Genomic DNA, 15,961 nt, shown 5'->3' on the forward strand with positions numbered 1-15,961 from the left:
GGTCGTTGATGGTATGGTTGGGTAATCTAGAAGACCAGCTCAAGGATAAGGTTCCTAGGTGCGAGATCCTATCATCTATGTCTATGATTCAGGATGCAGCAGCCTTCCTTTCGGATGCGTCAGCCGATTCCGTTAGGCTAGCTGCAAGGTCATCAGCACTGTCTAATGCGGCCCGTAGAGCTCTTTGGATAAAATGCTGGCCAGGAGACTTACAGGCCAGATCGAAACTATGTGGCATCCCCTGTGAGGGGGTTCATTTGTGTGGCCCAGTCCTGGATGAGCTTCTAGAAAAAGCAGGTGACAATAAAAAGCGATTCCCTCTTCTAACAAGACCCTTCTATAGACGAGACTACAACAGAGGAGGGCTGTATCGCCGAAGATCGGACAGAGATTCAAATAGAGATTCGACCAGATATAACTCTTATAGAAGAAGAGGTAGAGGTTATATGTTTAACTCCTCTAGAGACTCTAAAAAGCCTCAATGACTGGCGGACCAGGTGGGTGGTAGGCTGTTGGCCTTCTACCCAGCCTGGTTGAAAATCACCAATAGTCCATGGATACTCAGTATCATTAAAGAGGGGTTAAAGTTCCAATTCCACCATACCCCCCAGGACAAATTTAAATTAACCCCTATCCGTTCTTCTCCCGCAGAACAATTGGCGTTGGAGTCAGAAGTTCGAGATCTCCAAAGAAAGGGGGTTCTCGTTAAAGTACCTACGAAGGAACAAGGTACGGGGTTTTACTCCCCTTTATTCCTGATAAAGAAGCCAGATGGATCATATCGTACCATCATCAATCTAAAGGGCTTGAATGTATTCCTGCGGGTCCCATCCTTTAAAATGGAATCTGTGAAGTCGGCAATAAAGCTTCTTTTTCACAATTGCTTCATGGTTGTCTTAGATCTGAAAGACGCCTATTACCATGTCCCGATACATGCAACTCATCAGCGCTTTCTCAGGGTGGCGGTTTCTCTTGCCGGCACAGTAGAGCACTTTCAATATCGGGCACTCCCCTTTGGTGTTGCAGTCGCACCTCGGGTTTTCACTAAGATTATGGTAGAGGTTATGGCACACCTTCATGAGCAAAACATACTAATAATTCCCTACCTGGATGATTTATTGATTGTTGGGCGTTCAGAGTCACACTGTAAAGAGCAGTTGGAGAAAGTGATAGCAGCATTACACAACTTAGGATGGATTATCAATCTCAAAAAGTCGCGTCTTCAGCCCTCAACGTCACAGCAGTTTTTGGGTCTTACGGTGGATTCGGGTCAGCAGGAATGTCGCCTGCCAGACTCAAAAGTCGATTCTATTCGTCGGCTGGCCTCCAGAGCAATTAATAATCCCGTAGTCTCCTTAAGAAATGCTATGTCACTCTTAGGTTCACTTACTTCTTGTTTTCCGGCGGTGATGTGGGCACAGTTTCACTCCAGGTCTCTGCAATGGGATGTTCTGCATAATTTTCGGCGGCTGGGCGCTAACCTTGATAAAAAATTTTCCCTATCTGTAGACGCCACGGGTTCCCTAAGTTGGTGGACGCACATCCCTAATCTTCGTAGAGGTGTACCTTGGACAAATCAGATAACACGGGTGATAACAACTGATGCTAGCCCCACGGGTTGGGGGGCACACTGGGAAGACAATTACATTCAGGGTCTGTGGTCCCAATCGGAGCGAGACACGTCCTCCAATTTGAAGGAATTGATGGCGGTGGAACGCGCCTTAGATAGGTTCCTTATACCTCTGCAGGGTAGACATGTTAGACTACTCTCTGACAACCAGGTGACCGTTGCTTATGTGAACCACCAAGGAGGTACACGGTCTAGGTCATTAATGAACGTTACAAATCATATTTTTCAGATGGCCGAAAATCACCTGCTCTCCCTTACGGCCCTTCATATAAAGGGAAATCTAAATACCATGGCCGATTACTTAAGCCGCAACGAGCTCAAACAAGGGGACTGGTCTCTAAAACCGGCTGTCTTCAATCAGATCGTACGGTTGTGGGGATGTCCAGAGATAGATCTGTTTGCCAGTCGAGGAAACCAGAAACTCCATCAATTCTGTTCCCTAGACCCAAGGGACAACCCGTACGCAGTCGACGCTCTTCTGATCCCCTGGAATTTCAGTCTCGCCTACGCTTTCCCTCCTCTGAATCTCATTCCTATAGTTCTGAGGAAAATTCGGGAAGACGGAGCCCGAGTGATTTTAATAGCCCCGTTCTGGCCCAGAAGGTCATGGTTCCCATGGTTGAGAAGCATGTCCATTTCCCAGCCATGGATCCTCCCAGAAATACCGGACCTCCTTTCCCAGGGTCCAGTCTTGCATCCACGAGTAACCAACTTGCACCTGACAGCATGGAACTTGAGAGGTCACTTCTGAAAGGAAAGGGATTCTCCCAAAATCTTGTAAATACTCTACTTAAAAGTAGGAAAGCCTCCACGACTAGCATTTATGTTAGGGTATGGAGGAAGTTCCTATCAAGTTCAGGAGCACAAATCAATCAAAAACCTGATATTGCTCAAATCCTAGAATTTTTACAGAAGGGCCTAGAGTTAGGCTTAGCCACCAGCACCCTTAGAGTTCAGGTTTCAGCTCTAGGGGCACTATATAATTCCAACATAGCCAGTAATCACTGGATAACAAGGTTTTTCAAAGCGGTCACCAGATCCAGGCCGGTTGTTAAACAAAAGATAGTGCCATGGGATCTAAATCTTGTGCTCTCGGCTCTAACACAAGCTCCGTTCGAGCCTATTGACTCTGTTCCAATCAAGATCCTGTCGGTCAAAACAGCCCTCTTAGTTGCCCTTACATCGGCAAGAAGGGTTAGTGATCTTCAGGCATTATCCAGGCAACGTCCATATATGCAATTTTTGGAAGATAGTGGTGATGAGGCCTGACCCTCTTTATCTTCCAAAGGTTGCCTCAAAATTTCATAGATCCCAGGAGGTGATCCTACCTTCATTTTGTCCTAATCCCTCTAACAATAAGGAGCAGAGATTTCATTGTTTGGACGTACGTAGGTGCCTTCTCAAATACATTTCGGTAACAGACACCTGGAAAAAAGACCACGCTTTATTTTTATCCTACCAGGGGGTTAGGAAGGGACTTAGAGTATCAAAAAATACCCTAGCCAGATGGATTAGGGAGGCGATATCTCTTGCTTATACCGCAGGTGGCGTGGAAATTCCAGAAGGTATAAAGGCTCACTCCACTCGTGCGGTAGCCACATCCTGGGCTGAGAGAGCAGAAGTATCGATTGAGGACATCTGTAAGGCGGCCACATGGTCTTCTCCATCCACCTTTCTTAGACACTATAGATTAGATCTAGGTGGCTCCTCCGACCTCACGTTTGGGAGAAGGGTGCTGGAAGCTATTATCCCCCCCTAGTCACTTTTTCACTTCTCTGAAAGTCTCTCGTTGTGCTGTCATGGCGACTGAATAAATACGTACGCTACTCACCTGGTAGCAGTGTTTTTTCAGGAGCCATGACAGCACCCTTATATTCCCTACCCTCTTTGTTTATGGGTTCAACACTTCCTTTAGAAAAATTCCTAAGTTTATTCACTGGGTGAATTGTACCATATATTAATATTGTTTATGTGCTACTAACCTAGAAGGTCCTTTCATACTCTGTAAACCAACTGGCGGGTGAGTGAGGTGCCGCCCTTTTATGTCTGAGGTTTCCTGTCCCTGAAGGGCGGATCCCCTCTCTCGTTGTGCTGTCATGGCTCCTGAAAAAACACTGCTACCAGGTGAGTAGCGTACGTATATTTTGACCGTGCAAACCTCGGTTTGCAGTTTTCCCGAGAAGAGCTGTGTGAAATCGCCCTGTGCTGTGACATTTTCAGCTAATATCCAGTATGATCATACTCACTGTTGTCGGTTGATTTTTTTTTTTCCAGTGTGATTACATGTCCACTAACTTGGCTGCTGCCATAACTTTCTTGCATTGCAGGACCCTCCTTTCATCCTTGATGTTCCTCTGGGTGTAATCAGTCGAGTGGAGAAGATCGGAGTTCAAAGCCAAGGAAATAACTCTTGTGGTATCGAGATTGTTTGCAAGGTATATATCTGTGTATATAATTATGGAGGGAAAGACTTTCCCTTTAAAAGTTGCTTTGAAATGAATGCCATATGGCTTATTCGGACCTTCCCATGCACACTTCTGTTTTGGTTATGCCCTGGAATTTTCTTGTAAAAGTAAAATGTTTCCAATAATTCAAAAACTCATTACTTCATGTATCTCATACATTACAATTAAGCACCGGTGAGTTGCTTGTTTTTAATATAGTGATTGACAGCATGTCCGCAGCTGATCGCCTGCAGTCCTAACCCGATCAGACGTCTCCTTTATACTTAGTGGGATGGAAAATTCCTTAAGAGGTGTGTGTTCCTGACAGTATTGAGCTGCTATGGGGTCTACTGGCCTGAGCTTCATTTATCCCATAGAGCAGTCCCCAGCGTTGGGGCAGGATATTCCCTTCTTGGGGCAGGATATTCCTTTCTTAGGGCAGGATATTCCTTTCTTGGGGCAGGATATTCCTTCTTGGGGCAGGATATTCCTTTCTTGGGGCAGGATATTCCTTTCTTGGGGCAGGATATTCCTTTCTTGGGGCAGGATATTCCTTTCTTGGGGCAGGATCTTCCTCCTTGGGGCAGGTTATCCCTTCTTTCCCGTGTATGGGTCTAATCAGCAGATATTCACCCTGTGAACTCTCCTGCCATTAGTCGAAACTTAAACCAAGAAAGAAAAACCAAGAAACTGTCAAAAAGGTACAATACAAGTAGATTAATGTTGTTAATAATACCTTTATTTAGGTGTATCTGGGCATGTGGTGGCACAGAAGGCACTCGCACAAAATAAAAACAAATAACATATCAACAAATTATACAAAACAGCATATAATATATTAAGCACCAAAGAAAATTAGTGTAAACTTGTAAACAGTGAAATTTGTCAGCTTCCTCTGCCGGTCCATTCTTACTATTATTACCCCAGATTACAGCTTTGTAACAAGGCTCCTTTGTTTATGTCTCGAAAGGATATGAGGAACTTGCGGCTGGCGTACAAGCAGGAAGAGCAGAGCAAACTGGAAATATTTGAGAATCTTATACAGCATGCATTTCCTGCCTCCAATGGGCTGGTAAGTCATGTCATTGACCTTTACCATTGATAGTGCGCTGAAATATTAAAATAATCAAGGCTCCGGGATGTGTGATGAGCTTTTTCCAGGTACTTAAAACATCTGATTTTACAGTAAAACTGGACTCTTGGAATCACCGTACCTCTGTGATTATTTCAGTTTATAGTTTTTGTTAGGTCCATTATTTTGCACTGGTTACTTTTCTGATGAAATTCTAGTTGCTGTCAGCTTTCATCTAGAAGGTACTTTAAAAGAAGTTTAGCAATTTTTTTTTATTATTATCCTGCAAGCATTGCAAGGTTACAAAGTCTGCAATATACTTCATTATCTTATGTGTCCTTCTGTCCCTAATATTTTGTTTGTCAGTGCCCTGTTTATGCTTTTTTAGAAGCTGCTTTGGACTGCTGCTTGGGAAGATCCTTACAAACAGTCTGTGTATGGAAGATCTGTTGTGTGAGCCTCTCTGCTCCCCACCCTGGTGCTCATACACAAACTGCTTGACTATTGTGTATGGGTCTTTGCTGAGCAGCAGATAAAAGGAGCTTCTAAAGGAGTATGAACTGAGCTTGACACAGCACTGCAGCATAGTGTTTGAGAGCAAAGAAAGCAAACATTAATTTCAGTATAATACAATGTTAGCTTTGCAATGCCTGGAGGATAATTTATAAAAAATTACTCTATAAAGTGAATCTCATCCATTTTTACATTTATTAATAAACACCGCTTAGAATTACAGTAGCTTGCAAAAATATTTAACCACCTTTTGGGGTTTTTTTTACCTATTTTTACATTACGACCTGTATTTAATTAAAAAAAAAAAACGTGTTTGATGCAGCAGCACTAAGTTGGTGATGTGAGCAAAATGTAGGAAAAAATTTAATTTATTGGATCAAATAACTAAAAATTGGCATATGCATATGTATTCAACCCTTTTGCTATGAAGCCCCCAAAAATCTCTGGTGCAAGCAATTCCCTTCATAAATCACATGCTTAGTGAAAGGAAGTCCCCCTGTGTGCTATCTAAGTGTCACATGGTCTGTCACCATTAACCAAGAGGCGTTACTAACCAAACACCATGAAGACCATGGAGATCTCCAAACAGGTCAGGGACAAAGTTGTTGAGAAGTACAAGTCAGAGTTGGGTTATAAAAACAAAAAGAAATCAAAATCTCTGATGATCCCCTGGAGCACCATCAAATCCATTATCATCAAAAGGAAAAAATATTGTACCACAACAAAACTGACAAGAGAGGGGCGCTTCCAAAACTCAGCCTGGGCAAGAGGGCATTAATCAGAGAGGCAGCACAGAGACTAAAGGTTACCCTGAAGGAGCTGCAGAGTTCCCAAGCAGAGACAGGAGTATCTGTCCATACGACCACAAGATGTACACTCCATAGAGGTGGCCTTTATGGAAGAGTGGGCAGAAAAAAGCCTTTACTTGCACACAAAAATTGTATGACTCGTTTTAAGTTTTCTAAAAGACAAGTGGAAGACTCCCTAAATGTATGGAGTAAGATGCTGTGGTTAGATGAGACCAAAATTTATCTTTTAGGCCACCAACGGCAGGTGCCATGTTTGGCCCCAAACCAACACAGCTCATCACCCCAGAACACCATCCCCAGAGTGAAACATGGTGGTAGTATCGACAGGGAAAATAGTCAGTCAAGGAGAAGATGGACGGTGCGAAATACGAGGATATTCTTCAGCAAAACCTGTTTTTGTCTGTCAGTGATTTGAGATTGGGACGGAGGTTCATCTTCCAATAAGACAATGACCCAAAGAATACTGTTAAAGTAACACTCGAGTGGTTTAAGGGGAAACAACTAAATGTTTTGGAGTGGTCTAGTCAAAGCCCAGACCCTAATCCAATTGAGAATTTGTGGTCCAACTTGAAGACTGCTGTCCACCAGAGGAAACCATCTAACTTATGGGAGCTGGAGCAGTTTTACCTTGAGCAATGGGCAAAAATCCCAGTGGCAAGATGTGGAAAGCTCACAGACTTATCCAAAGCGACTTGCAGCTGTAATTGCCGCAAAAGGAGGCTCTAAAAAATACTTACTTTAGGGGGGGGGGGGGGTGACTAATAATGCACACTGACGTTTTCAGTGATTTTACACTATATTGGCATGTACTTTACATGAACTGATATAAGCCCTTGGGAAAAAAAACCCTTGAAATTCCAGGTTGTGAGGTAGCAAAACATGAAAAATGCCTGGGTGGGAGGGTACTTTTGCGAGCCACTTTAATAGGGTTGTTGTACTTTCTTATAGGATGCACTCCAAGGTGGGTATTCTGAGCTCCACTATAAAATGGAAAAAAAAGCCTATTAGATGCACCATAAATGGAGTACTGACTTCAAAGTATGTCAAAAATCATATCAATTTTATTAATAAAAAAAAATGATAAAATGTAAATTTACACACACTAAAAAGAGGTGGACAATAGAAGATCCAAAGTCCCAAGTATTATCAGGAAAAAGTTATGAATTACTATTACTAATGTAATGTACAATATAGCAACAGCAGGTCAAATATAGCAACTGAATTAAGCCATTAGCAATGCATAATGGCTCCTTTCCTCATTACTTAATTCCCTAAACCTAGAAGCATAGTGGTTTTGCTATAGACCAGATGCATGTACAGTAAGGTGCATAGCCATTATACAGTGCCAGTGCAGAATCCCAGGGAAGAGCCCTTTCTCAGGGGGTTATGCAATGTCTCCAACATCCGCCAGCTCCGTGATGCCATCATGGAGGCGTGGAAGAGGATTCCAGTGGCAACCTGTGAAGCTCTAGTGAACTCCATGCCCAAGAGAGTTAAAGCAGTGCCTTAAAATATTGGTAGCCGCATAAAATACTGACACTTTGAGCACAATTTGGCCATTTTCACTTAGGAGTGTACTCACTTTAGTTGCCAGAGGTTTAGACATGAATGGCTGTGTTGGGTTATTTAGAGGGCGCACTAAATTTACACTGTTATACAAGTTGCCCACTGACTACTTTATTGTATCAAAGTGTTGTCACATGAAAGGATATAATAAAATATATACAAAAATGTGAGGGGTGTACTCACTTTTGTGATATAGTGTATGTACTGCCCCGTAGAAAGCCATAGGGGCAGGTGCATCCATCAGAACTACAGCTAGCACTTGTCAGAGTTATTCGGTCGTGTGCATGCACCCATAGAGGTGCATTATAACGCCTTCCCGCTGCAGCCAATTTTCATTTTTACACTTTTGTCGCACTCTCCTTGTTCCAAGAACCATAAGTTATTTTCACATCTACATAGCTGTATGAGGCCTTGTATTTGTGTGCAGGTTGTATATTTGAATGGCTTCATGTAATTTACTATTCTGAAAAACAGGGAAAAAACTTTTCAAGTGCCGTGAAATGGTGAAAAAAACAGAATTCCACCATTGTTTTGTGTTCTTTTTATGTTCACTGGCAACAAGATTGCCACGGTCAGTACAATTATAACAATACCAAACTTGTCTAGTTTGACTTATTTAAGATGGAAAAAAGATACATTTTTTTTTTGTCATCAATTTCTGAGACCTGCAACATTTTTATTCAGTAGAGCTGTGATGGCTGATTTTTTTTTTTTTTTTGGGGGGGGGGCATGTCCAGCAGAAGGTTTTATTGTATAGACTGACAGTGGTTAAGGCCCCTTCACATTTAGCGACGCTGCAGCGATACCGACAACGATCCGAATCGCTGCAGCATCGCTGTTTGGTCGCTGGAGAGCTGTCACACAGACCGCTCTCCAGCGACCAACGATGCCGGTAACCAGGGTAAACATCGGGTAACTAAGCGCAGGGCCGCGCTTAGTAACCCGATGTTTACCCTGGTTACCATGCTAAAAGTAAAAAAAAACAAACACTACATACTTACCTTCAGCCGTCTGTCCTCCAGCGCTGCGCTCTGCACTCCTCCTGTACTGTCTGTGAGCCGGAAAGCAGAGTGGTGACGTCACCGCTCTGCTTTCCGGCTCACAGCCAGTACAGGAGGAGTGCAGAGCGCAGCGCTGGAGGACAGACAGCGGTAGGTAAGTATGTACTGTTTGTTTTTTTTACTTTTAGGATGGTAACCAGGGTAAACATCGGGTTACTAAGCGCGGCCCTGCGCTTAGTTACCCGATGTTTACCCTGGTTACCAGTGAAGACATCGCTGGATCGGTGTCACACACGCCGATCCAGCGATGTCAGCAGGGAGTCCAGCGACGAAATAAAGTTCTGGACTTTATTCAGCGACCAACGATCTCCCAGCAGGGGCCTCATCGTTGGTCGCTGTCACACATAACGATTTAATTGCCTGATCGTTGGTCGCTGTCACACATAACGATTTAATTAACGATATCGTTGCTACGTCACAAATAGCAACGATATCGTTAACAATATCGTTATGTGTGAAGGTACCTTTAGTTTGGTAGCTGGCTATATTCTTTGTGAGCCACACTTGTGGTGGACCATTAGGATTAGTAAATGAGGGGGCTGTGCAGGATCGTGAGGCAGGACATGGCAATACTGATCTTCTTGTGCAAATACTGAAATGTTACTTGGTGTTCCCTCAGTTTGCTTCCCTGGGGTCAGCCATGGCTCTTATTGGTATGCTTCTCTGGTGTCAGCCATGGCTACTCTCGGTATGCTTCTCTGGTGTCAGCCATGGCTCCTCTTGCTATGCTTCTCTGGGGTCAGCCTCAGCTCCTCTCGGTATTCTTCTCTGGTGTCAGCCATGGCTACCCTCGGTATGCTTCTCTGGTGTCAGCCATGGTTACTCTCGGTATGCTTCTCTGGTGTCAGCCATGGCTACTCTTGGTATGCTTCACTGGTGTCAGCCATGGCTACTCTTGGTATGCTTCTCTGGTGTCAGCCATGGCTACTCTCGGTATGTTTCTCTGGTGTCAGCCATGGCTCCTCTTGCTATGCTTTTCTGGGGTCAGCCTCAGCTCCTCTCGGTATTCTTCTCTGGTGTCAGCCATGGCTACCCTCGGTATGCTTCTCTGGTGTCAGCCATGGCTACTCTCGGTATGCTTCTCTGGTGTCAGCCATGGCTACTCTTGGTATGCTTCACTGGTGTCAGCCATGGCTACTCTTGGTATGCTTCTCTGGTGTCAGCCATGGCTACTCTTGGTATGCTTCTCTGGTGTCAGCCATGGCTACTCTCGGTATGCTTCTCTGGTGTCAGCCATGGCTACTCTCGGTATTCTTCTCTGGTGTCAGCCATGGCTACTCTTGGTATGCTTCTCTGGTGTCAGCCATGGCTCCTCTTGCTATGCTTCTCTGGGGTCAGCCTCAGCTCCTCTCGGTATTCTTCTCTGGTGTCAGCCATGGCTACTCTTGGTATGCTTCTCTGGTGTCAGCCATGGCTACTCTTGGTATGCTTCTCTGGTGTCAGCCATGGCTACTCTCGGTATGCTTCTCTGGTGTCAGCCATGGCTCCTCTTGCTATGCTTCTCTGGGGTCAGCCTCAGCTCCTCTCGGTATTCTTCTCTGGTGTCAGCCATGGCTACTCTCGGTATGCTTCTCTGGTGTCAGCCATGGCTACTCTTGGTATGCTTCTCTGGTGTCAGCCTTGGCTCCTCTCTGTATGCTTCTCTGGTGTCAGCCATGGCTACTCTCGGTATGCTTCTCTGGTGTCAGCCATGGCTACTCTTGTATGCTTCTCTGGTGTCAGCCTTGGCTCCTCTCTGTATTCTTCTCTGGTGTCAGCCATGGCTACTCTCGCTATGCTTCTCTGGTGTCAGCCATGGCTACTCTTGGTATGCTTCTCTGGTGTCAGCCATGGCTACTCTCGGTATGCTTCTCTGGTGTCAGCCATGGCTCCTCTTGCTATGCTTCTCTGGGGTCAGCCTCAGCTCCTCTCGGTATTCTTCTCTGGTGTCAGCCATGGCTACTCTCGGTATGCTTCTCTGGTGTCAGCCATGGCTACTCTTGGTATGCTTCTCTGGAGTTAGTCATGGCTACTCTTGGTATGCTTCTCTGGTGTCAGCCATGGCTACTCTCGGTATGCTTCTCTGGTGTCAGCCATGGCTACTCTTGGTATGCTTCTCTGGTGTCAGCCATGGCTACTCTTGGTATGCTTCTCTGGTGTTAGCCATGGCTACTCTTGGTATGCTTCTCTGGTGTCAGCCATGGCTACTCTCGGTATGCTTCTCTGGTGCCAGCCATGGCTATTCTTGGTATGCTTCTCTGGTGTCAGCCATGGCTACTCTTGGTATGCTTCTCTGGTGTCAGCCATGGCTACTCTCGGTATGCTTCTCTGGTGTCAGCCATGGCTACTCTTGGTATGCTTCTCTGGTGTCAGCCATGGCTCCTCTCTGTATTCTTCTCTGGTGTCAGCCATGGCTACTCTCGCTATGCTTCTCTGGTGTCAGCCATGGCTACTCTTGGTATGCTTCTCTGGTGTCAGCCATGGCTACTCTTGGTATGCTTCTCTGGTGTCAGCCATAGCTACTCTTGGTATGCTTCTCTGGTGTCAGCCATGGCTACTCTTGGTATGCTTCTCTGGAGTTAGCCATGGCTACTCTTGGTATGCTTCTCCGGTGTCAGCCATGGCTACTCTTGGTATGCTTCTCTGGTGTCAGCCATGGCTACTCTTGGTATGCTTCTCTGGTGTCAGCCATGGCTACTCTTGGTATGCTTCTCTGGTGTCAGCCATGGCTACTCTTGGTATGCTTCTCTGGTGTCAGCCATGGCTCCTCTTGCTATGCTTCTCTGGGGTCAGCCTCAGCTCCTCTCGGTATGCTTCTCTGGTGTCAGCCATGGCTACTCTCGGTATGCTTCTCTGGTGTCAGCCATGGCTCCTCTTGCTATGCTTCTCTGGGGTCAGCCTCAGCTCCTCTCGGTATTCTTCTCTGGTGTCAGCCATGGCTACTCTCGGTATGCCTCTCTGCAGTCAGCCAAGGATCTGGTGGTGCATGGTTCCAACCAGCAGATTCTCCTCTTTAATCCTTCTTTTCCCAAATGATCAGCATTATCTCTGTCTTGAACTCCCCATCATGTGAGACATATGCATACTTGCAGGACCAGTTAAGGAGCCTCACTATGAGCTGATCGATGAGTAATCGCTGCTCTCAGATTCGGAAAGAACTGTACATAATGAAATAATTGTCCACTTGGATCGTAGTGTGGCGTTCATGATTCATTTCTGTTTTTGCAATTCCCCCCTGGATCCAAGTTTTCTTCTTCTGCTTTGAGTATCTCTCATCACTGCCAGGAAAACTATACCATTATGTTGGGAAGATGTTGAGACCCCCATGTTGATCCTACAAGCTAAAAAAACAAGTTTACGAAGACTGAAATCAGCTGTGACTGTGGAAAGGATGGGGCCGGCACTGCACCAAACATTTAATCTACCTGGATTAAATATGTTGAAATTATTCTTTCATGTTGCATATTGCTTGTTTTGTGTTACTGCCATATTCCTATGTACTAAAGGTCAGTCTCACAGTTGGCTAATAATCAAGCCACTCATATTTTACATGGAGATGTAATCCAGCCCATCTCACATTCCCATCTGGAGTTGATGGGTAGAGATGGGCAGACCCCTGGATGTTCGAGTTCAGCTGAAACAGTTAAAAAAAAAAAAAAAAAGTACCAGAACAGTACCCGGACCCCATTCACTTGAATGGGGGGCCAGAACATCGAGTGCTTGCCACGCTGTTATGTGCATTACAGCTTGGCAAACACTACTTCTGATCGGTGGTAAAATCATTACCGCCGGTCAGACAGACACAGTTCCCACGCGCCATTTTCCACTTGCCAGGTCTTGTGTACGTGTCCTAATCTAATAGGGCAGGTGGAAGATACCGGTGAGGCAAACCTAAAACCTGCCACTACCTGGCACCGCTCATCAATAGAAATGGGCGATTCCCTCCTGCTACAGATTGTATGATCTCTTGGCATTACAGACTTGGCTCTATCCTGGATCTCGTCATATCTAACAGTCCGAACTTTCAATGTCTCCCTCCCCCACACCACCTCCTCACCTCGCCCCTTGCCTGTCAGTGTCCCTCAAGGCTCAGTTCTGGGACCCCTACTCTTCTCCATCTACACCTTCGGCCTGGGACCGCTCATAGAATCCCACGGTTTGCAGTATCATCTCTACGCCGATGACACGCAGATCTACCTTTCCGGACCTGACCTCACCTCCTTACTTACCAAAATCCCACACTGTCTGTCTGCTATCTTGGCCTTCTTTTCTGTTCGCTTTCTAAAACTGAACATGGACAAAATAGAATTCATCATCTTTCCCCCACCTCACTCTACCCCTCCACCAGACCTATCCATCAATGTCAATGGCTGCTCACTTTCCCCATTCCCGCATGCTGTGCCTCGGGGTGATCCTCAACCCTGCCCTCTTTTTCAGGCCACATATCCAAGCCCTTACCTCCTCCTGCCGTCTCAAACTCAAAAATTTCCCAGATCCGCGCATTCCTCGACAATGAAACCACAAAAACACTAGTGCACGCCCTTATCCTCTCCCGCCTTGACTACTGCAACCTCCTACTCTCTGGCCTCCCCTGTAGCACTCTGGCACCACTCCAATCCATCCTACACTCTGCTGCCTGAATAATCTACCTGTCTCCCCGCTATTCCCCAGCCTCTCCCCTATACCAAGCCCTTCACTGGCTTCCTATCGTCCAGAGGGTACAGTTTAAAACCCTTACTATGACATACAAACCATCCACAACCAGTCTCCTCCTTACATCTGTGACATGTTCTCCCGGTACTTACCTACACGCAACCTTCGATCCTCACAAGATCTCCTTCTCTACTCCACTCCACTTCTTCTCACAACCGCATACAAGACTTCTCCTGTGCTTCCCCCATATTCTGGAACTCTCTACCCCAATACATCAGACTCTCGCCTACCATAGAAACCTTCAAAAGAACCTGAAGACTCACCTCTTCCGACAAGCCTACAGCCTGCAGTGATCCTAAACCTACTGAACCACTGCACAACCAGCTCTACCCTCTCCTAGTCTATCCTCACCCATCCCCTTCAGACTGTGAGCCCTCGCGGGCAGGGTCCTCCCTCCTTCTGTACCTGTTAGTGCCTTGTTTTTTTTGTTTTTTTTTGTTCATGTTTGTTGAATTTGTCTATATTTGCCCCCTTTTCACATGTCAAGCTCCATGGAATAAATGGCGCTAAAAAAAAGTATAATAATTCCATACACTAAATGGTTAAAAAAAAAAAAAGTGTGGGGACCCCTCTATCCTTGATAATCTGTCTTGCTAACGCTGATAGGGGCTGCAACCCTCAGCTATCAGCCGCCACATGCTCTCGGTGTTAATGAGCGGCAGAGCCGTAGGCTGGTGAGAGCAGGTAAACTTTTTACCTCCGATCACAGCTGCAGGTTCACGCTGTCATCTTACAGCGTGGGAACCGTGGGGGTCTGACCGATGGTAATGATTTTTCCACCGATCAGAAGCGGTGTTTGCCGCGCTGTCATGACAGCATGACAAACACCCAGTGTTCAGGGGGCCGAACCCGAACCGTAACATGGACTTCCTGGTGAAGTCCGTGTTCGGTGTCTGTGCCCGAATAGTAGGTGTTCGTTACAGATGCCAAACTTTTACTGTTTAAGTTCCCTAATTTCTGTTGATGGACGATGCCAGGTAGTGGCAGGTTTTATGTTCGCCTCACCGGTATCTTCCACCTGTCGTATTAGATTAGGACATGTACACAAGACTTGGCAAGTAGTCAAGGGCGCAACATCCCATTCCTTGATGTTAAAGTGAGAAGCGCTAAATAACCCCTCTTATTTCTTCTAGAAGTTGACATTACCAGTAATGTAAGATCTAAAACATCTAAGTTGCTAAGGAACATTATCAGGTTATTTACAACATTTTTAAGATAACTTGCGTATCGGTGATGGTCCAACTGCTGGGACCACCATGATCCCAAGGACAGGATTCTGGAATACTCAAAGTATTCATTCAGTCTCTGTGAGACTGGAGGAGAACATAGTGGACTTGGCCATCCCCTCATTCCAAGAGGCCACTTCTGGACCCCATTCTTGGGGGGGTGGGGGAGGGAGCACGTGTTAATAGAAGATTCCTTTTATGAATATTTAGAATTAGGTGAAGAGCCTGGCGTTGCCCGGGCATAGTAACTAACTGTGGTTAGTTACAACAAATTATAATGAATATATTGCACATAAAAACATTTCACATCATAAATTCAACACTACAGATTTGCAACACAAATTAACGAAATGATTACCAAATTATTGATAGTATTTTATTTTCATCTCATTCAAGAGTCTTTTGATAAGCAACATTTTTGGTTTTTCCTTCCGGTGCAAGGATGAACAGATTTTTGGCAGTTCCAACTCTTGAACAGGCCACGTAAAGTTGACCATGAGAATGAAGCAAAAGTATTTTTTGAACATGATCGTAACCCCTTAACGACTGCCGATACGACTTTTAACGGCGGCAGTTAAGGGGTCTTATTCCTCCTGCACCTCACGCTCCTCCTTTATACACAGAATTTTTCTGTAGCAGAGCTTTTTTCCGTTGCTTGACACACACACACACACACACACACACACACACACACACACACACACACACACACACACACACACACACACACACCCACCCCTTCCTCAGCACTGTGTGCCCCCTGCCTCAGCACCCTGTGCCCCCCCCTTTTCCTCAGCACCGTGTGACCCCCCCCCCTTTTCCTCAGCACCGTGTGACCCCCCCCTTTTCCTCAGCACCGTGCATAGGGTAATACCCTCAGCAAATCCATATGCAATGTATGATGATTTGCCACACGTGTTGGCCCCGATTTGCAGGGGTATGTTTGCA

At 45.6% G+C, this 15,961-nt stretch overlaps 1 protein-coding gene across 5 annotated transcripts in view; it reads left to right on the forward strand.

The window, feature by feature from the left end:
- MTMR1 (myotubularin related protein 1) overlaps positions 1–15,961 on the forward strand; it is an 81,012-nt gene that overhangs the window by 34,018 nt on the left and 31,033 nt on the right. For all 5 annotated transcript variants that reach the window (XM_069747055.1, XM_069747057.1, XM_069747059.1 and 2 more), the window contains 2 exons: positions 3,958–4,065; positions 5,045–5,146. In XM_069747055.1, the coding sequence (XP_069603156.1) occupies positions 3,958–4,065; positions 5,045–5,146 (210 nt within the window). The remainder of the gene's footprint in view (positions 1–3,957; positions 4,066–5,044; positions 5,147–15,961) is intronic.

This window comes from Ranitomeya imitator, chromosome 2, assembly GCF_032444005.1.
Source record: "Ranitomeya imitator isolate aRanImi1 chromosome 2, aRanImi1.pri, whole genome shotgun sequence".
Taxonomy (NCBI): domain Eukaryota; kingdom Metazoa; phylum Chordata; class Amphibia; order Anura; family Dendrobatidae; genus Ranitomeya; species Ranitomeya imitator.